Below are 22968 nucleotides of genomic sequence, written 5' to 3'. Positions count from 1 at the left end.
AACGATTTTCCGCGACCTAACATCAATAACCGCGACCGCCACATTGCTTTAGGAGCTAAGAAACCTGAATCGTGACTTTTATAAGACGTATGTAACCACAGCTCAAACATTGCGGGCAATCTCTACACAAGTTCTTTTATAGGTATTCAAATTTATTCCATTGCATAGTTATAATAAGGTATGAGTTGTATAGTGAAAGTGTTTCAGGCGTTGACACCACGCAATTAAAAGTTGCTTGCGAAGTGTGACACCGAGATAATTAGAAGACATGTTTATTGTTTAGTTCGGCTCGCCACGTAATTTTACTTTAGATATAGGTATTTCGTTAAGTCTGTTTTGAGATGAAAGATTGAAATTATTCCCCCTGGGTGAGGCCTCCGATACGAAATGACTAAAGTATGAACCACTGACAAGTTTATTATAATTCAATTCAATTCAATCCTCATCTTTTCGAGTCGAAAAAGAAATAATATTATTTTATTACGTAGCCACAGCGATTGCCTTGTCATTGGCCTCATTTAGGTCTTCTGTGGAGCAATAAGAGAACTAATAAAAAGGATTGATATCAAGCCGGTGGCCTGTAGTAAAACATAATTTTACATCTAAATTTTAGATCAGTCTTTATAGGAATATATAATAACTGTTAGATTTTATACTCCACTTCAAAAAATATTTATGTACTTACGAGTACCTACCAATTATTTTCTACACTACATATTCCATCAGAATTTATAACGCCAGAATTCACAAACTGCCCACCAAATAAGCTAGTATTGGTTCCGACCCCTACAAACCAAACAACAAGGTGAATTCGACTGCTGAAAGCTAAAAACAAATAAACTATCTCAATATTGTTCGCCACTGTACAGACAACAGCACACAAAGCTATCATAATCATTACAAATACGCCGCTGTAACCGCCACATAGAGGTCTATGCAGGGTATCTTGATATGCGGCAGACTGTATAACGAATTCGCGAGTCACATTCATAGTCCAGTGAACATGCAATAAATGATACGCCACAGCACTTTACCTGAATTTTTTACCCCTATGCGAAATAGGATAAGTGAGATGGATTTACTGATTTACACAATTTTTCATAGTTCTAGTTTTGAGCTTAGCTGCCAGTGGTAGGCCGGCTTATCGAATTAAAAAAATGTTGAAATATAAATATTTACATAAAGGTTTTAATTTCAAGTAACTATATTATACTTGTATTTTGATTAAAATATAGCTTAACAAAAAAAACATTTCAGAAGAAAAAATTAAACTTACTTAATCAATTATGCAACGCAACCCAATACAGCTTACATACAGACAACTTCCCTCCCTTTCTTTCACATACCCGTATTTTTCTGGCTACTTTTCCATTAAATTCCCCACGAGATAGTCAAGTCATCCATCAATTAAGTACTTTTTCGATAACTTGATATTTGATACTACCTTTAAAAAACGGCATCATAATTCATGTTTCTTCGGATTTTTCGTGGTCTGATCTCAAGAGAGAGAGAGAGAGAGAGAACTCTCTTCTGAGCGTTTTCCTGGTTCCTTCTACCGCCACTGACCGTCGGAGCCCAGGGTCCGCTGTCAGACCCATAGCACATCATCAAGCCATTGCCTGGTACCTCATACCATATTCCAAATCACTGATGAAAAACAAAATCCAAAACACAAATAACGTAAAAAGGTTAATACTTATTTTTGTGAATAAATTACTTCTTAAATAAAAAAGCTATAATGATATGAACGACGATGTAGAATAAAAAATACATTAGAATAAGGTAGGAAATAGGAATGACCCAAACCAGTAACGATGCTTTAATGTCTCTGATATGGCACAATAACCTTCTCTAGAGAAATAAGTAGCAAAATTTTTATGTAAGTATAAAAAAATATGAAAACTCAAAACTATTTTTGTTGGTGCACTTTTGAAATTTGACCATTAATATAAAAAACACCTTAAACTACTTAAGTTTTGAACTAATTTACACACCTAAATTAGCTTTAGTATATTAGTATGTATATCTTCTTGTATCAATAAATAAAATCTAGTAATCCAATAAATATTTATTAATAATCTTGCCTACTGCCTATTACCTATCAAGGTAATGTTTTAATTTTTCGCGCTTATTGATTTTGATCTAAATTGTTTTTGAGATTACAGAAATGTAATTCTGCCTGTATCCATAATTAAGTGGTAGCTATTACTTTGATTTTGTATAAGCTTAAACCAGATTCACCTGCCTGAGCATCAAAAATACTTACCATAAAATAATAATTGTAATATATATAAATGTAAAAAAAAAATACATTGGTACACGAATTTAAGTACTTACCTAATATATGTAGGTACCTACAATATTACAGTTTCGATATCAATCAATCATCCACATCAAACCATTCTGCATTTCGTGATAATATCACCGACATAAACCTACCTACACCTACTCACGCGAATTTCTGAGACCAAACAATCGAACATCATAAACACAATGCTCTGCACATCGATGCTCTGCTAAATGATTAGGCGACAATACTATCCATTTGAGTGCAATTCAGCTATTCGCACTATCTCTATGCCAGTATTTAGGAACGGCTTTGTCTGAAATTTACTTTCTCTCGGTTGCATTCGAGGCTGTGAGCTAAATTTTTAATTTCTATGACGGTTTGCTTAACGAATAGTATGATTTTAAAAAATGAATATTCGCTTCTGATTATTGTCCTTTGTGTCCACTAACGTATTATACCCTTGATATCATTTTTCTAATTATCATCAAATCTTTAGATCGTTGGAAACTCTAATTGGAGGAAAATGTCGTGAAAACCTTGTAAGTACAGCTTTATTCCACTACAAAAGCGTAAAAATGAAACCGTAATTGATGAATATAAAAATTTGCATAAGAAATACAAAGAGGAGATATAACAATGAAATCTGAAGACTTAATTTAAAAAGAGACCGTTTTATATTAGAGGATTATTAACTTTAATTGGTTTTCAGGAACTGGCCTGAAATTACGCCTATTGTAACTTCCCTTCTTTCAAACTGTTTGCCATCCTTATCTGAATATTTTAATTAAAATTCAATTCTTAATTTTCCGATATTTTTTATAGTATTACGGGTTTAATAACTTTTGAATATCAGGAAAGGTTAATCCTTAGTTTACCTTATTATATTTTATTTGTCTTTTATGTGCTTGTCTTGTAATTAAGCCGCCTCCACAATACAGATTTACTCACCTTAATTTTAAAGGTAAACTTTGAAGTCTTAAATTAATAGCTTGATTCATCATACCTAATAAATTTGAGTATAAAATTATTTAATATTCTTAAGGAATTCTTCTTCACTTCACTTGACGACTAGATGACTCCAAAACCGTCCTGGGCACCTCTTATATTTCAAATATTATAATACATTCTCAGCAAAAAGGCCGCCTCGCATATGAAGTGGTTCAAAAGATTTTTTCCTTTTGAAATCTCACAGAAAATAATTGGATCCTTCCGAATTTAAGGTTCTGACGATTTTTTTCGATTGTACGATTGCATATATTTCTAACTAAGGAATAATCGCCAACGATTGAAATCGAATTGGTTTTATATAAAATATATTTAATTATATAGGTACCTGTATTTAATAATATTTGCGGTAACTAGGTATACTTACCTACCAGTAGACACAAATATAATGATGAGAAAAATTAAAAGAATTTGTGCGTAACATAAATAATTTAATAAATTAATGGACATTTAAATTAACGTTACGTAGAATAATCTATAATACAATGAAAAAAAACCATAAATCATATACTTACATAGACACGTTTACTTATAATATTAAACTTTACTTAGTTACTGATAATTTAACTAATAGGGAGAAAATAAAGTCATTGATATAGGTGTAGGTATCCTACTTACAGGAAGAATCTCATGTATTATTTATTTTTATTGCAGGTTATCCGTGGTGATCGTTTGGAGTGCAAAAAGAAGCTTAGTTAACAATGTAAGTTATTTCAAAATTTGGTTGAACTACTGAGATCTAGAAATCATACATAGGTATAGATAGATATAGGATACGACGAACCACGGCAGTTTATTTTATTAGGTACCTCTTACAACATAAACACTTATAAATAAATCTTCACTCCGTAGCACAAAAAATAAACATGCTTTCCTATAGAAAATTAAACCAAATATACCTATCGGTATAACATTTTCAATTATTATTTACAAAATAGTTTTGAGTTGATAAACTATATGTGCTATCATATAATCCCTTATAAAAGGCTATAGGTACATAGTTAATGTTCTTACTCTCACCCTTGTCATAAAAAATAATGAAACGCCATAAGGAAAACCATATTTCAGGAAATTTTAAGTGTTTATGTGATGAATAATAATGATGTTGAGTTGACCCATGTCACATTATTTAACATTTTAATAAATTCCTTCATGCAAAAAACAGACGTCACGGAGACAATGAATTATGATGTGTATACCAATACATATAATATTCATGGAACAATAATAAAGAAAAGAAATACTCTGTATATGATAAGCTTACCTAAAATGATAACATTTTTTTTACGAGTTTTTAGAAAGAACCAAAAATGTTACCTGCTAACAAAACATGAAATAGCGTACTTAACTCACTAAGCTATAGATGTTCAATATATTAATACATAGATTGAAACAAATTTGGATAATTGAAAATCTGTGAGTTACATATTATGGCATTTACTTAACTACTAAAGAAACTGCATTTCCATCAAACTATTCTATTTTCAATCCTAATCTGACCTACTCTGTCTACTCAGCTCAAGTAATGTCGACACTAAAAAAAGATATCGTGCCTACATAATTTAAACTTACATTTTGACGTTCTCAACACAGCCCAATAATTTGTCAAGCAATTCATTACGTTAAATACGGAATGACACAGGCTCACTCTTTGCTGTCCTTTGTGAACAATTCCCGGTGTCCGTCATAGGATTATACGCTTGCTGTTGTGATCCATTATGTTTTATACGAGCGTAATGATCGCGACACATGACTCGACACACTTTTATTTCCACTTTGCTTCTTATATTTAGTAAAAAAAATTTTTAACTTTATTTAGTAAAATATTACATAAATACATTAATATTGAAGACGTGTTATGTGAAAAAAATTGTTATAATAATTAACTACTTGACTAAATATTTTTTTATGAAAAAGCATATTGGAGAACTCGATAGATGATAAACGTTGTTTTATTCATTTGATTAAAAAATACTTAAAATAACTGACCACTTACTTAACAGGATCTAACCTGTCTGTAAGTACCATTAGTACCTACCTACTTTCACACAAGATTTTCCAAGACATTCCGTAGTAAATAAATGAAGGCAATAAAACTTAAAAGTAAAATACTGGACATCTGCACTCGAAACAGCTCCGTTGAGAAGTAAACACCATTTCTACTGCTCCGGGCGACTTCCAATTAAAAGCTTTTAAATTTTACTCCTTTTGGGCATTTTATTATCTTTCCATCTAAAACGACTGGAAAAAGAAAAAGTCGTTGTTTTCAAACAAAATGGAACTGAAACTTAATTTGTAATAGGCAAGATCAACAGACATTTATTTATAGGTACACATAATAGTTATACCCCACGAAACTATTTATACTTGCAAATAATATAACCGGTAACATATACGTAACTGGGTATGTATATAATACTCGTAAGTACAAATTCCATCAAGTACAACCAGGCTCAACGGTCAATAAGTTAAGTGCCAATAAATGCAACAAGCGAATAAATTTGTTTATCAATATAAATTTGGTACTATGAAATGTATTTATACACGTACCTCTACCTAGGTATATCTTATCTATAGATGTAGGTACGTATGTAGATCAAAAATAATAAGTATTACTTATATTGCGATTGCGACTGTAATTATTTATATTAAGTATTTTATTGAATACTGTAATTAAAAGTTTAACAAACTCATAAATAATGCAAAGCCTCTGAACTGGGCGTTTTATCTGCAAGAGTTCAAACGGAAAGCAATAAAATCGATGGATGAATTTGCATGGGACAAAGCACTTCCGAAGTTTAATAAAGCCGTGTATAGAGAAGGGACCGATCACTTTTTGTAAAAAACAAAATGCAAGACTTGTTCGCAGTTCCGTTCGTCGCATATACGATCTTTTTGTACTTACATAGATTGCATTTTACACAAACATATTATTTACTATTATACCAGATTTAATAAGGTACTTAGTAGATGATTATGGACAACGATTTATATGAAACTTATACTTGTGTTAACTTATCTCTACTACTAGTCTATGCTATACTACCTAACGACAGACTCTTCCTGCTAGAATTCGGGTTAAATAATAATTGTAATAAATATTTATTGTGTGACTCTGAAATATAAAGTATATATATATATATATACTTTATATTTATATATATATATATATATATATATATATATATATATGTATATATATACTTTATAATTAACAGATTGTAATAAATCCATTTCTATCCATCCATCCATACAAATGTAAGAATATAAAAATAATGAATTAAGTTTCAGTTTATACGTTCAAGGATCGTACGATTACCTACGTAAATAAATACATACTTAAATTATAACATACCACTTTATTTTTTAGTTTCCTTATTTTATCATTAATAAATCATCATCAATCATCAAATAATTATACATGATTAAATTATTCAAATCGTGCGAAATAAAATTACGCATTTTATTACGTAACTATACCTTTCCAAATGCAGGATCGATAAAAGTGTCCTAATCACTTACAACTCTTATTATTAACTTTCGAAACTTATAAGTAATTGCCTATTTTTAAAGGTTCCCGCCATAATTGAACTTTCATTTTGCAGTGCTGCTTTACCGACTTCCATTCCCGTTACTCTATGGTTCTAGCAAAATGTCAAAATCTTCGTAAACATGTCACTAGAGGCGCTGTAATCAACTCACCCATGTTTATAATCTATGACGTTTTGACATTTGCAAGCTTCATACCGACGCGGTGTCATCGTCGGATTTTATTTAATTTTATTATTATAAATAAGCGACAAAGAAAATTGTGATAGTGTGATTTTATATACACATCTTGGTGATATTATTAGTGATAAGATTTGTTATGTTATTGTTGCACATTGGAAACTTAACGAGGTAAGGAAACTGCCGTGGTTGGGTTTAGTTGGATTGTTTGGGAATTGCGGGATCGATAACCCGGTCGACTAGCCATGAGGCGCGACGCTGAGGTTATGTCGCGAGCGAACAGGTATCCGAGTTCAAGTAACGGTCGCGGCCGTGCCGGCGACTCGTGTTACCGCCGCAGACCGGTCGTCCCTAGGACCAGTTAGTTTATAATAGCGTCTCTAGATCCTCATTTGCCGCCCTCATTCCGTTACGCTTGCCACCGACTACTGTAAATAAATCGGTAATCAGCTTCGCTTAAATAAAGGAAAAGTGCCCATATCCAATACCTTTAGAACGCTCGACACCTGACGTTCCTTTTGAGATGTGCGCCTGTTTTCCAGCTTACCCTGCCTGCAGTGCGTGCCAAGAGCCCCAGAGTCCCAGCCATTAGATTGAGTGGAGTGTCCCCTGTGTCCAACCACACGTAGCCCCATACGCAGTCAAAATTCCGCGAGACACATCGGACTCCTCCTCCAGCATGGAACTGGAGAAAGCCCCCAACCTCCACGAGGAAGACTCCAAAGTTACCCTCACAATCAGACTGATCATGCAGGGGAAGGTAAGAGAGAACACTTATCTTTCAATTGGCATTGACACTTCAATTATTTTAAGTTAAACTTGTGAAAGTGTACACTTTACCTTCTTCTAAAATTTATATTCTAGAATTTAGTCTGAATACTACTTTGTGTGTGCACTAAGTTAGACTGTAGAATTTTTAACTTATATTAGCTTTTTCAGTTCATAGTTTTTCAATTTTATGGATGTCATTATAAATAGTAAATTAATATATTTAAGTTCTTGCTTCATTATGACTAATGACACATTGAAGTTAAAGAACCCAGTGATTCTTAAAACATTGCCCCTGGTCATTTTCATTTTTAAAAAAATTATAGAAACTGTGGACATACTACACAAAAAAATTATATTACCTATATTATTAACTGACCTAACTATTAAGAATACATAAATTAACCCTTCACCTACCTAACTGTAGCTGGCTACTGGCTAACAATTTATGCATTTTGTCTTTTTGATTGGGTCTGGGTCAAGAGGGTAAATTCAGTTGTTGTCAAAACTGCTCAAAACAAACTAAAATATACATAAAACCCAGTATTTGTTGGTATTTATGCACTTGCATTGCTTTATTAAACTTTTTAGAGAAATGCTCAAATGCCTACTAAAAAGATTTATGTTGTTACTACTATTTGGTACTATAAAAAAGGGTTGTTTGCACAACCATATGGTAATCTAATATGACTTTGGTATTTCAATCTTGTTAAGAAACACACACTTGTATGGGTGCTAATGCGAGATCCTCTTTGTTAACTATGTAGGCCTGCTTTGACTAGGCTTTAATTATTATCTTCACAGAAATGACCTATATCATTATTTATTTTTAATTTATTGGAAATTTCTCTTTCTGGGTCCTAAATTAGATACAATGTTATGAGAATAAACTTGGATACAACCTATTTTATTTTACAATAATTGTAACTGGTTCAGATTTATAAAAACATTGTGATTGAGATTTATTCAAATCAATTTAGGTTTGTTTTCCTTTCTCCTATCAATTTACTTAGTGAAAGTAAAGTAATTATTGTTGCACTAGCTTTCAATACATTTTGCTGTAACAAAATTGCCAGTGGAATTAAAATTTCCTCATTTCAAAACACTGTGAAAGGTTCAAATAATGTTAGACATTGTACCAAATGCTAGTTAGATTAATTGATGAATTGAAATATTGTGAGTGTAGGTGATTCAATGAAATGAAAATGAAATTAATTTTGTGATAACAATATTGAATATTCAAAATAAAAATAAAATATTGAAATGTTTATTACACTTTGTCTACCTGTTCCAAACAATAATGTCATTGTAATTGTAAACAGTACCATGCATAGTGATAACAGATATACAATACAGCACTAACATTACATAACTGTGTTAATGCATGTTTACACCTTAAGTACAATTTGGGTTGCATTGCACAATGCTACGCCAAATTAATTTAGTTCATCATGATAGATGCTAGATCTCGGTGACAAGCTAGATGTATTGATGTGAACTCACCACATGTATACTCTTACCTATAGACACTTTTAATTGGCTGTAATCCAATGCAAAGTATATCTGGCACCTTGCCAGTTATTGGGTGCTTGCCTGTTCATCAAACTTGTCGATTTGTTTGTTTTCTTATTGAAATAATACATGTGTAATCTAATCCTTCTTGTTTCAAACTTATTGTACTTTTGTTTTCTTTGTGTAAAATTTGCCTTTTATTTTTATAATAATAAGTATTTATTGAGTAGATATGTTATCAGTATTTATGATTGTGTTAAATTTAATTATTATGAGCATTTTTATTCAGCAACTGTTAGCATGTTCACTCAATTTACCAGCTGTAAAATGTAAATTAAGTGTTATTATTGCATGAATTAATATTTAATTTTTGAGTTATATATCAAATTACTGAAAAAGATGATTCAGTTTGTATATGTACCTCAACTGAAAAAAGTGTTGCATAAACAGTTCTTTGAACTTTGCTAGTTTCATCATCATTGGCACTTATCTTAGTAAGCAGAAAGCTATGCTCACACATTGCATTGTCCGCATTGTGTAGAAGTCAACCAGCCCAGTGCCAGGAATGAACCAATGTGTTACAGCCACTCTAAAACTGTCTTGATATACACTAATGTATCTTTGAAGCAAAGAACTGCTATGTGACTATTATTGGCTACCAGACAGGAAATCTTTTGTGCTATAAATCTCAGTGCACTCAATTAATTACACTTGCATTCATTGCACAATACTTGCCAATGTTATCCCGCCACTAAGTTTATTTTAGGACCGTACTTTAATTAGTAATAGAAATATAAGAGTATGTCTGACTGGAGCTTTCTTGATTTGATTTCAGGAAGTTGGCAGTATTATTGGTAAAAAAGGAGAAATTGTCAAAAGATTTAGAGAAGAGGTGAGTAATTATTAATTCTAATTCTTTTTAATGTTTAACTAATTAATTTTAATTCAATTTTTTATTTATCTTATCTAAATTGTATTAGGTTTTGTAACACTCTAGCATCACTTCTGTGCTACTATTTACTTAATAATAATCATTAAGTGCAATTACTTAATTATGTGTAGTGTAGAATTTTTCAAATATAAATATTGTTTCCAGTCCGGAGCAAAAATCAACATATCTGATGGATCATGCCCAGAAAGAATTGTCACAGTCACTGGGAACACAAGTGCTATATTCAAAGCATTCACACTCATATGCAAGAAATTCGAAGAGGTTTGTAACATTTTACTTACGACATTGTCAAAAATATACTGAAATGAACTTTAAAAATCTTCTTTTGTTGAATTTGGTTTTTAAATCTGCTGGTCCTTCATACATGTACATAGAAAATACATTAGTGTTACAAAAACAAAAAACTCAACTAGTAGAGTGTAGTCTTTGTTCAGTAAACAAATTCTTGACAGCTTGTGAAAATAATGCTATTCTTACTTTGCCTAAATTTAAGTGACTCAAATCCTTGATTATTATTGCTAAGTAAAAAGTTAGATAGTACATATTCACGTGTTTGGAAATTTTCGATGAGTTAAGTTTCGGCCGAATCTGAGATACAAAACAAGTAGCATTTTTTGAGAATAATAAATCAAGATTTTTTGGGGTGAAGATGTAAGCATTTAACCATTCAATCGCTAATCGTTATTTTTGCGTAGCAAAGTCGTTCTCGGTAGTGTTTTTATTAAATATAGCTACTTACATATCTGTAATTGTATATGTGTATGTATTTCAATCAATGTTTTAGTTTATAGTTAGCGATAATCGCGTACCGTAAATGATTCCAGTGGTGCTCGCAGTTCAACGAGGGCGGCGGCGGCGGGTCGCGCGCGCCCATCACGCTGCGGCTCATCGTGCCCGCCTCGCAGTGCGGCTCACTCATCGGCAAGGGCGGCTCCAAGATCAAGGAGATCCGTGACGTCACCGGCGCTAACATACAGGTACACTATCTCTCTCATCTGACAGACTTCCTATATTTCACACCTAAAAACCTAAGGTCCATTTAAAAATAACGCCTTAAAATTTTCGGCTTTGGTTTTACGACCGGTGGCCTGCCTGTCGTCAACCCTGTTTGGGTATGCTGTTGTTATGTTACTATGTGTTGTACTCTGTTGTACCTTATGTCGTATTCACGAGAGGATGTGGATCAATATGGACGTTAACATTGGGTTTGAAAAAACTTTTTAATGACATTATTAGTTACTGAACCGACGGGATACAACTCACGAAGAAAAGAAAATGTAGTAACCCACATGTACCTTGAATTGTCAATATAAGCAAGGCTATGTTCCGCACTGCAGTTATTCGGCTGTTCGTCTACTCTGTACTATGCAAATGTCACAAGACATAACTAACGAATAACGCTACTAATTACTTCTAAGAAATTTCCCAGGGAGCAAAGCCCCGGGGCGTAGCTAGTACTTAATATTACTTTGCCATACTCCTGCTATATATGAATTTTCTGTCCAATTTTACTATACAAATAACATCAAGTTAGATTACTAAATTGGCAGCTGAGCTAATAAAACGTATTGTCTGTTGAAAGGTCGCGAGTGAAATGTTGCCAAACTCGACGGAGCGCGCGGTGACGATTAGCGGCACTTGCGACGCCATCACGCAGTGCATTTACCACATCTGCTGTGTCATGTTAGAGGTGAGAACTGTTAGTATGTTATGTCATTTTTAAATAGACTATACTTTGGGCTATTGCCGTAGTGATAATCTCATAAAATAGTAGAGTCAGTATAGTAGATTATAAACAAAGATAGTAAAGCGAATAATTTTAGACAAGGTGTAATCCTACTTCAGATAATATAAAACAAAGTCGCGTCTGTTCGCGATAAACTCAAAAACGACTGCACGGATTTTCATGCGATTTTCACCAGTAGATAGTGTGATTCCTGAGGAAGGTTTAGATGTAAAATTTGTCATATTTTTATCCGAGCGATGTCGGGATGGGACGCTAGTATATTATATAAATGCGAAAGTTTGTGAGGATGCCAATTTTTGATTCTTTCTGCTCCTTGAACAAATATTACTTGTGATACATCCTACTAATATGAGGTTGTATGTGTGTATGTTTGTTACTCTTTCACGCAAAATCTTTTCTATAAGTTAAAGATTCAAACAGAACCTTTTTTTTAAAAGAATCAACCCCCAAATGACTATAATGGGGGGGGTGAAAGCTTGTATGAAAATCATGTCATGAAAAACTCATGCGGGAGAAGCCGCGGGCAAAAGCAAATAATAATAATAAATGTTTGTCAGAGCCCCCCGAAAGGCGCCACAATCCCGTACCGGCCGAAGCCGACGGTGGCGGGCCCCGTGATCCTGGCGGGCGGCCAGGCCTACACCATCCAGGGGAACTACGCCGTGCCCGCGCAGGATGTGAGTACTGCACTGTGTCACGTGGGCGGCTCAACCTCTCTCATATTGCGTCTTGTCTATTTTTATATTTAGGGTTATGTTTATTTCACGTACATTGTAATGTGTTTCGATATTTATGTTAATTTTGTAAAGCCCTGGACTAAAAATGAAATTGTTAATTTATTTATCTATAGTTATGGAAAAACCTACTTTCAATAAGTAATTTGTTCAACATCAGCGATCAGGGCTAATTAACAACGCCGCTTATTTCTTGCGTGGAATGGAAAATAAGAACGAATAAAAAAGAAAGGTAAAACGCGTGAACTTGGACTATACACCGATAAGGACATCTGGCCCGGTGATCACAATACACAAATTCCCGCCGGAACGATCGGTCTATTTTCTCGCTTGGTCCATTTTGAACTTTGGTCTGTTTTCCCAAACTACATTTATCATAAAGGAAATTTTGAATAATATTATTCCTTGTCAAAATTGACGTCGCCGGGCCAGTTAGCATTATCAGTCCGTGCGGCTACCGCCGGCCGCTGTCGCAGACTAAAGGTCCGGTCCCATTGCTACGTTGCGCTCCGTCGTCCTTCGTCGATCATCAGCGCAGAATAACGTAAACATTGCCTGAAATACGTCGATGTACGTTAATTTGAAAACGTCAAAATAACGAAGCACAACAGAACGGCAACGGAGCAACGGGCCGGGCTATATCGGATGCGCTGCGGCAGACGCTGCCGCCGGTGTTCCCGCTGCTGGAGATGAAGCCGCCGCTGGTGGGCGCGCTGCCGCCGCATCACCTGCTGCCGCCGCCGCTACACGACCACCACCTTGTGAGTCCACGCACCTCTGCGGGCACACCTCATAGAGTCTGTTACAGTCCCCGATCTGTTTTCACACGTTCAAACTGTCATTTTCTCACAAAGAACGAAATATGCTTCTAATTTTATATCGTTATCAGATTTTTTCTAATATAAATGTATTTACTAAGAAAAGTTTTCTTTTTAACTTGTCCGTAATATTCTTAGTTGAAGAAAGTTTTGAAGTATGTGGTTTGAACGTGCCCGCAATAAATGTTAGAATGATTCTCTGGTATTCTAATTCTTATACTTACTATAATCTAAATTAGAAATTATATATTTCCGACCCTCTACTGGAATGTCGTACACTGCCGCCTCTTGCGATCGATCCATAAATACGTCTCAAGTATTTTCTTTACACATATACTTAGGTTGTGCCCTCGTAGTATAATATGGTCTTGCAAACGTTCTTTAAAACAGTTTGTTTCAATATATAAATCTAATGCTTAATCTATTTTAACGTTACTATCAATTGATTTTTTTACTTGATGTTAGTCCCTAGAAATTATGAATTTCAACCAAAACATTGACCTGTTAAATAATAAACTCACTATTTAAGTAATCAATATTATTAAAGATAAACAATGACATGTTTCTTCGAATGGCGCAAATTGCACCATAGTCAATAACCGTAACGGTCGGTAATAGACGACTAGGACAGTTCCGTATAGGCAGGTTCCATAAATGTCACTGGCGTTTCACTTCAACTGGCGTGCCCGCCCACAGTTTATAGCTAATTTCCATTTAAAACATATGCCGTTTGCCGTACAATTGTAGTGTCCATTCTTGATACTGACGAAAATGTTGATATCCAATCCAAATTATTTACTTCTCACTTATAATTAATAAACTTCCAATTTTGCTCTTCGCATACTTTTCCAAAAAAATTTTTTAATATTATTTTTTCAATTATATAATAAATCGTCGAAGTTACAATGTATATATTGACAGAATAATTTTTCCCAAAATTTATATTGTTAAATTCTCACCTATATTCGAATCAATGGATGTTTTCGCAAAAGTCAAGTAAATATTCAATAAACAGTCACTCTATGAGGTTGTGTGGAACATTGAGTGTGTAACATGTGATTGGTGCTGCCCCAGATTCCTATATAAAGTGGTTTGAATGTTATGTCAAATACCCCAGTAGCAGACATAAATTAACATTGTATTGTAAATATTTAGTAAAATACCTGTATTAGTAGACCATGGGTGATGCGGAATGTAGGAATGATTGATTACATTTCATTTTGTGCTGTAATTCCCTACGCTTGAAACTGTTACTATTATTATTTATTTGCACGCAACCCCTTTCAATAGTATAGATGGATCCCTGTATGAATTATATCCGTATGTTTTGATCCATAGCATTAGAATTAAAATTTAGCACATCACAATGTATATTATAGAGGGAATATGTGTAATAGAGGAACACATTTTAAGCTTTATCTGTTTGTTTTCTGGCATTGCCGAGATACAAGGCTCGTCAATCGTACTTCAAACGTTGTCGCACAAAACATCGATGCCAAAAAGTTTAAAACCCACAAATGCACCTCTCCTTATTTTGCCTTTGCCTTGTCTATTCCGATATATTGTGTTTTTCTTTTGTTTATATCTCGATTAATAAAGTTTAACCATGGAAGCGCATGGCTTAACGTGACTCAAGTTATTTAGAGTTCAGTGATATTTTGCCTATCCTTGTTAGTCGGTGCGTTGATTGGGCAGCACCATTCAAGAACTCACAATGTGGACTGAAATTTTATTTCCGAAAATGTTCTGAGAAAATTCGCAGCCAAAATTCAGTGTAAATCCATAGTATGTTTAATTTATCAGTGAATTTATTTGTGTTTAAATTAACCGTACTGTGGAAAGTTGCGAATTTTCTATGGTTTACTAATGATTACTTTCTAAATCTAGTTTCTACCCAGGTTACCCTATCCAGCGATCCCATCCCGGCCATGTCAGAGAAGACGAAAACAAGCAGCTGGGGCTAAATTTACTCGTTTATTTGAAATATTACGAGCGATTAAAAAAAAATTCTAAGCGTATTGGAACGCTAGTAATATTACACGAAGTTGCTAGCGTATCACATAGGGCTTCTTGTCCACGAGCCGTGAAAGTTTACGGTCAACTCGCCGTGTTGTAGTGACAGTATTGTACAAAAATGTATTCCTGGAAATCCGCGTCTACACACGGCGAAACACACCGTACGTTTAAAATTCTCCATGAACAGGAGGCCTGGCGATATTGCTAATAAAAATTCAAGTGTTTACTACATAGCATGGTGAAAAATTATGTGTGTTGAAAATGAAGATACGAATACGAACTTGTATAAGAACGCTAAATCCCCTGTCTATTTTAGATGGGAGGCCTGGCGAAGTCTCCGTTGGCGGGTCTGGCGGCATTAGGGCTCGGAGGGCTGGGACCAGCTAACTCAGGTGGATTAAACCCCGCAGGTATTTTTTAATATTAAGGCCGAGTCGACTAAACACGTGCTTTCCACCTAGAGTTGATCGTGTAGATTTGACGTTAAGATAAAATCGCGTCTCAATTTTGTAATTTCTTTTTCACTTGTAAACTTCTACTATAAAAAATCCGTTGAGATACGATTGTTCTTTAACTCCAAATTGAAGCTCAGATTAATTGCATTATTTTTTTGTTCCATTATATGAAATAGTATTTTTTAAGTAAATTTTATTTAGTTTTACATAATGTTTCTTATAATACAAAAAGCACATTGATGGTCGACTGCACATTTTTCACCTATTTCTGCCGCTAAGCAGCTATGCTTGTGTAGTTGTGGTCCGGTACGAATGGCGAGAAATGGAGTGGAATTACTGGGTTTGAAATATGGTACATGGTATAAAAATGCTATTTTGAAAACAACTATTTGTTTTTGTCAAATATGAAGGACTTCAACAGTTTAATTAGACCGTACCAGTACCCACTAAATTCAGTCTCATAGCAACTGTTATTAGTACAGACAAACACGTAGTTAGATCTGGAATTATTTATTAACTTTTATAGCAATAACGCATGGTAAAAGTTTTATTGCTGTAATTTGTTTTTTATATTTCTAATAGAAACATACCTAAAATAAATTATAATGTTTTAATATTCGAAGTAATTTATAACCAAGGTAACGTATTGCTCCTGTTTGTCTGTATGTCTATTTAAATAAGTTATAGAAAATAACATTGCTTAGCTTTTAGCATTGCACTAACATCATATTATGACGTGGCTTCGTGGGCAGACAAGGTACAATCGATATTATTCGTATATTATCGCCTGATTATTGTCCATTTGTCTTGGCCAATTAAGTTACTGGCCATATATAATTTAGAAAAAAAATACTTTTATATTTTTAGAAAAAAATATTTTATTGCTCTATAATATTTACAATTTAAGGCGGCATATTAATCATAACTTGAAACTTTAACGAATATGAGAAGTGAAAAATATACTTGCATATCATCACATACAAGAGAACATGGAAAATGGAAGTAACTCCACCGACAAAAGCGAGTCTTCATTCCTCTCTCTCCATATCTAATTGCTTCACTCCTTGATAGGACACAACGCCCAATTTTTCTTTTATTCGCCTGATGATTTATTTGCTCTCTTTTAGGATAACCATCTTAAATAGGATTAACCTAGGTTAGTCCTACCTAGGATAACCAAGAGAGAGGAAAGGTAGTAGAAGAGTCTCCATATGACAAATCTATGTAGGTACCGTATCGTATCAAGTGTCCTAACACTTGATACGATTCGTACCTCCATAGATTAGGATTAGGGAAAATGTTAGGACGTTTTTCCTGTTGTATTTTCAATATGTTTATATTATTTATATATCACAGTTACATATAAAGCGGAGCCTTGGCTTTGACGCTGAAGAAACCAGGAAAAAGCTCAGATGAGAGAGAGAGAGAGTGTACATGTTTTCAATGGACAACACTCAAAGCTAAGCACTAACCTTGTATCGCGGGTCCCTTGGACGCAAATACACAACACACTCAGAACCGCAAACAAATATATGTGATCATTGGTACAAATATTTGCCCGCGCTGTTATAATATTATAATTGTATAATATTAACGGCCCGTCCTGGTTTCGCTCGGATAAAAACAAAATGCTTAAATAAACCTGAACCTTCCTCAGGAATCCCACTATATATTGGTGAAAACCGTATGAAAATCCGTGTACTCTTTTTGACTTTATCACGTACAGACAGACACAGCAGAGGACTTTGTTGTATAATATGTAAGGATATCAAGCTAGCGAGGCTATAACTCCATACTATGTATCAGCCCTGGCCGCGCTGGCGGGCTCTCAGCTGCGCTCGTCGTCGGGCGGCCGCAGCCAGCCCGCCAGCAACCAGCAGTCGCACGAGATGACCGTGCCCAACGAGCTCATCGGCTGCATCATCGGCAAGGTATTGTCTGACACTGTATTTTACTGGAACTTAATTTCGCCCGCGACTTCGCCAGGTGAGCACACGTGTGTGAAGTCAATGAGAAAAATTAATTTGTGAAAACGACATACGTAATGCTGCTACATTTAAAGTCGCGGTGTACAGACCGATGCCTAAGCGCCGGACTGTTACTGTTCTATCCATTGTGATAGTGAGTGAACACGGTGGAACATCAGTGATCTGGTTGTGATTCACAGTTACGTACCTACCCTTCCCTACAGTTCAGAAAATGTCACTTCAGGTCTGTCTTCCAACTTAATTTTAAGTACACACCAAAAATCATCTCAATACAATGCTCCGTTTTGAAGTTAAAAAAACACAAAGGAACACTAACATTTAAATTATTAATCGTCATAGGGCGGCACCAAGATAGCAGAAATCCGCCAGATCTCTGGCGCCATGATCCGGATATCGAACTGCGAGGAGCGCGAGGGCGGCAGCACCGACCGCACCATCACCATCTCCGGGAACCCCGACTCTGTTGCGCTTGCGCAGTACCTCATCAACATGAGGTCAGTCACCTTTACTTTACACGTGACACTGACCAACTATTGACGCACAATTTATTCTCGCTCAATACATTTTTTGCAATTTGCATCATACAAACCGGAAACATCCGTACACTTTGCTTTTTTATCGAGAACTAATACATGTTTGAAATCGGAATAATAGTCGATTACGAGTATGTATATTGCAGTATTGTATGCAGTTTGCTTAGTTAAATAATTATAATAGTATATCAGATACATTTTTATTCCGTCTCTCGTGTTACGGCAGCATTTTAAAAGATTAAAAAAAATGTTTCTGATAGTAATTGTATGTGAAGCAAATGTTGCGCGTCATTGTTGTCAAGTGTATAAACGGTCATAATTATCACACAGGAAACTAAATCATGACAGGTGGTGTTATAGTTGGTAAGAATTCCACCAATAGGCGCACAGATGCCTATGATGGGTTTCACACCTGCCCAAATATAACCTATGAATCATCTCATTCTAATCCAAATCAGATTGCCACTGCTTGAAAACCAATCCAAGCCTTACCTAGAATTACTTGAATAGATCCATAAATTCCTCCCTAAAAATCTCCCCCTTTCCAGAGGAGAATTATTTTGCCCATTCTTGATCCATATGTAACGCCTAGTCCATAGAATACATTTATTTGTTATCCTGTGAACTTCCTCGTATATCTTCACCTATTGGGTCGTTTCGAAGTCGTGTGATTTTTTATAAATTTACACATAGACCAGAGTAAAATTGACAGCTGATTCAACATTTAATGAGAATAAAATAATACCTTCCTGTTTTCCGTACACTAACCTTGTACAACACAAAAATTAAATTACAGCCGTAATATTCTAATAATCGTGAGCTTTAATCTGGTTTCGTGATATTTACTATTCATGTAATATAATCTAAAACAGCTGCATAAGAAGGTATATACAGTGACATAAAAAAAAATTACAAATCCTCAATACGAAACCTACGGCTCAAAGCGAAAAGTACGAGTCGTTCTCTGGTCGTAAAATTGGAATCGTTTCGAAGCGGCCCGCGTTGTCTGGCCCTAAGAGTCCTATCCCGCCCCCGCAGTGTGGAGCTGCAGAAGGCGAACTTGGAGGGTAGTTCAGGCGGCGCGAGCGGGTCGGGCAGCAGCCCACTGGCGTCCGCCATCCCGCTGGCGCAGCTGCTCAGCAAGACGTCCGCGCTCGGCGCGCTCAGCTCACTGTCGGCGCTCGGCGGCCTCACCGACCTCCTCAGCGCCAACTCCTCCACGCCCGTGCAGACCACCGGCGTCCACCGCAATCACAAATATGCCCGCCGCCAGGACGACGACACGCCCACCAAATCCTCCAAAGAGAGGAAGTACAATCCCTACTAGACGCGAACGTAGATTTAGAGGGAATAGATGATGCTAGTTGATTCTCTTGACCAATTACACGGCTTTCAGCTTTCTTAGTCATTTGTTTTTTACCGAACGAACTACGGTCACAGTGAGCACTTGTGAAACTTGTCGCTGCATCTATTTTCTCTAAGAATGTGCGAGCGCAGTGAACTCGTTGGCGGGTCGACCGTTCTGACTGAATGCATCCAAAGATCTAGAACGACCGACGAGTTGATATAATTTTGGTCGTCGTTTTCGAAGATACGAATTCGTATCTGTATAGGTTTTAAGATTTAATTTTCTTAATAAGTGATATAATATTTATTGTGACTATCTTGAAAAATAAATCACTGTAGAGCACATTACGTTTTCTTTGTTGTTGCTTTAGAAATCATGTACCGATTGGTATGAATATTTTAAATAAGTGTACACGGAATTTAAGTAAACAAGCGTGTGAATTTTTTATTGCGTGACGGCTTCATTTATTCAGTGAAATACCGTGATTCTATGACTGCAAAAATGTGGAAAAAATGTCAAATGAGACTCGTATCATCAAGCAAGATCAAATGAATCCTAAATCTTAGATACATTGACTACTAAAACATTTACGAAATTAAAAAAATGTATTTTAAATCAACCAACGACGATGGTACATAAAGTAATTGGTCAACTGGAGAATTGTGTGTCGAATGCTAAATCATAAAAGTGAGAAATTATGCAAAAAATTAGGATGTTAGTTTAATGGTGAAACATAGAGTGAAAAATTTCATCTCTAGTACTGGCATCATATTTGTGATATTTATTAGTTCAGCTTAGTTTTGATTTTACGATTATCGTACGATTTAAAAATGCAATTGATTTTATCATACGTATATAAATCATTTCATCATCATCGGTAAATATAAATTAAACACTATGATTGACTGATAAAATTGAAAGCCCTTAATGAAGCGACATAATTTTCAAGTTAATACGACTAATGGTAACTAGGGATCGTGACAATAGTAGAAAATACGTAGACGCTTGAAAGCTGTAGAATACAGAGTGCTTCGCGGTAAAATATGGATGCAGGGCAATCTCAACTTGTAAGAACGTTTAACTTAGAAATATCATAAAAATTGTAGAAGTTCCTCACGAAAATATATGGAACTATCAATAACAGATCGATTATGTGTTTATTGTCAATGATTGTTAAATAGCGTAGAAGGTGTCTGCGCGATTTCTGTCGTTGCACGGATTCTTGTCTTTTATTATTTAACATTACATTTTATACATAGACAGTATCACGTCGTCTTATATGGGTATATTTTACATTTCGCAATTGGCTCTAGCCAAGATACGCAACTCGACCGCGAAGTTTATTGTCACAGATAGTGTTGGCTTATATTCACATTTATTATTTTTCCTTTTCCTAATTCTTATATTTTATACAACATAAATGAAAATTCAAAACAGTGAAAGAGATCGATATATTGTTGCAGTCCCACTTATAAGTTGAAATTGCCCTTTAGATCATTTTAAAATTGAAATACAGGGTTTTTATCGAAATCGTCAAGCCGTACTTCAGGCCAGTAGATGTAGGTGTTTTATTTGAAACTTGACGAATTGTTAATACTAATAGAAATAGAACAAGCATTCTTAGTGTTACAGATCTCTTTTGCTAGATACATACGAGCTTTGTCGTTATATTACAATTAATAAATAACACTCCGTTTGGGGCATTCGTGTAAAAGAACTGAATGTTACTATGCTAATGCTATGTAAAAATATAATAAATTCTTTCTAGGTATTGTTTATTATTTAAAAGAAATCTGTAATACTATTTACACGGCAACAAATACGTTGCGTAAACGTTCTAATGAAGTATTGTTTGATGGCTGATAACTCTGTATATAAAAAGTTGGAATATTATGAATTAAACTTTCTTTACTATAAATAGTTATAAGTATAGAATTAGTGGTTTAACCAATATTATTTTGTTTTTTGATCGTCTATAGATATCGTTTTTCAGCATTTTAATATTTAAATCGTAATGTTCTATATTAGTGTTATCACGAGTGCGATTAAACATAAACATAGCCGGACTCAAGTACCTATCCAAAATCAAATTCGTTTAATGAAACGACAATCTTAGGAATTAGCGCCACGCGGAGAAACACCTGGTATAGTCAACAGCACATCAACCTACCCAAATTCAATGTAAACTCGCCGCTATTTTCGCGCTATAGAGGTTCATGCAGGGTAACTTGATGTGCTGTTGACTGTACATAAATTGCATTAAAGATGTATTTTTATCTGCGAAAAATAGAAATAGATAGGTCACAAGTAACGCCTTCTATTATTGACTTGAAGAACCAAGATATCGTGTACAAGTATGTACAGTTTGTCACATTTTTGTCCTCCGCGCACAAATTTTCTATCGTTCGCACTGGTCGTATAACTACCCAATCGCACTCTTGTTGACTTTGTTTTCAGTAATTTTCCTTACTACGTTTGCCACTTTATGAATATTTCTTGGTATAAGTAGGTAGTGTTGAGGTTTTTATGTTAGTAGAGAAACTGCATCAGAATTGTGAAAAAATGTAAATGCCTATCTTATATAAGGTTGGGTATACAGCAATTCCTGTACCTGTACCTAATTAAATAAGTTAGTGCGAATTTCAAAACTGAGGTCCAATACAAACGACTCTTGTAGTCCCTTAAGGGATACCATTATTTCGCTGCCAATACCAATTTATATAAAAATCATGTTAATTTTAAGGTAAATAGACGTTTGGTATCGTTTCAGGAATTATATAACTCGCTAGAATCATTAAGTAAAAATGTATTGTTTTAAAGTACACAATAAACATACGATTATATGTTTCGTCTTTCATTACCTGCCATGCTAATTTCTAACATTGACTTGCGTTAAGTGCAGGTGATTGTCGTAAGGTACTAGGTTCGATAGACAAAGCCTCCTCGGAACCCGCCACTATCCTGCCTACTCAGGCACCAATATCCCGTGTTACCTGAACGCCGAACTCTGCTCCATCGAGTACCTCATCCGGATCACCCAATATCCTGGTAAGATTCCTTTGCATTTTAATTT

General features: G+C 34.9%; 1 protein-coding gene across 11 annotated transcripts in view; it reads left to right on the top strand.

Annotated features, from left to right (window-relative positions):
- mub (mushroom-body expressed) overlaps positions 1-22968 on the top strand; it is a 160999-nt gene that overhangs the window by 133176 nt on the left and 4855 nt on the right. For 2 of the 11 annotated variants that reach the window (XM_053748000.2, XM_053747998.2), the window contains 12 exons: positions 3950-3998; positions 7567-7784; positions 10140-10196; positions 10401-10517; positions 11081-11233; positions 11839-11955; positions 12561-12680; positions 13397-13498; positions 15888-15981; positions 17833-17957; positions 18354-18508; positions 19586-22738. In XM_053748000.2, the coding sequence (XP_053603975.1) occupies positions 7704-7784; positions 10140-10196; positions 10401-10517; positions 11081-11233; positions 11839-11955; positions 12561-12680; positions 13397-13498; positions 15888-15981; positions 17833-17957; positions 18354-18508; positions 19586-19874 (1410 nt within the window). In that variant the 5' untranslated portion in view covers positions 3950-3998; positions 7567-7703 and the 3' untranslated portion in view covers positions 19875-22738. Of the gene's footprint in view, positions 1-3949; positions 3999-7037; positions 7196-7328; positions 7467-7566; positions 7785-10139; positions 10197-10400; positions 10518-11080; positions 11234-11838; positions 11956-12560; positions 12681-13396; positions 13499-15887; positions 15982-17832; positions 17958-18353; positions 18509-19585; positions 22739-22968 lie in introns of those variants that run through there. The other 9 variants (XM_053748005.2, XM_053748003.2, XM_053747999.2 and 6 more) reach the window with 9 other exon arrangements.

Source organism: Plodia interpunctella, chromosome 7 (assembly GCF_027563975.2).
Source record: "Plodia interpunctella isolate USDA-ARS_2022_Savannah chromosome 7, ilPloInte3.2, whole genome shotgun sequence".
Lineage (NCBI taxonomy): Eukaryota > Metazoa > Arthropoda > Insecta > Lepidoptera > Pyralidae > Plodia > Plodia interpunctella.
Note: the sequence above shows the minus strand (reverse complement) of the source record. Positions and strands in the feature narration are given on the sequence as shown.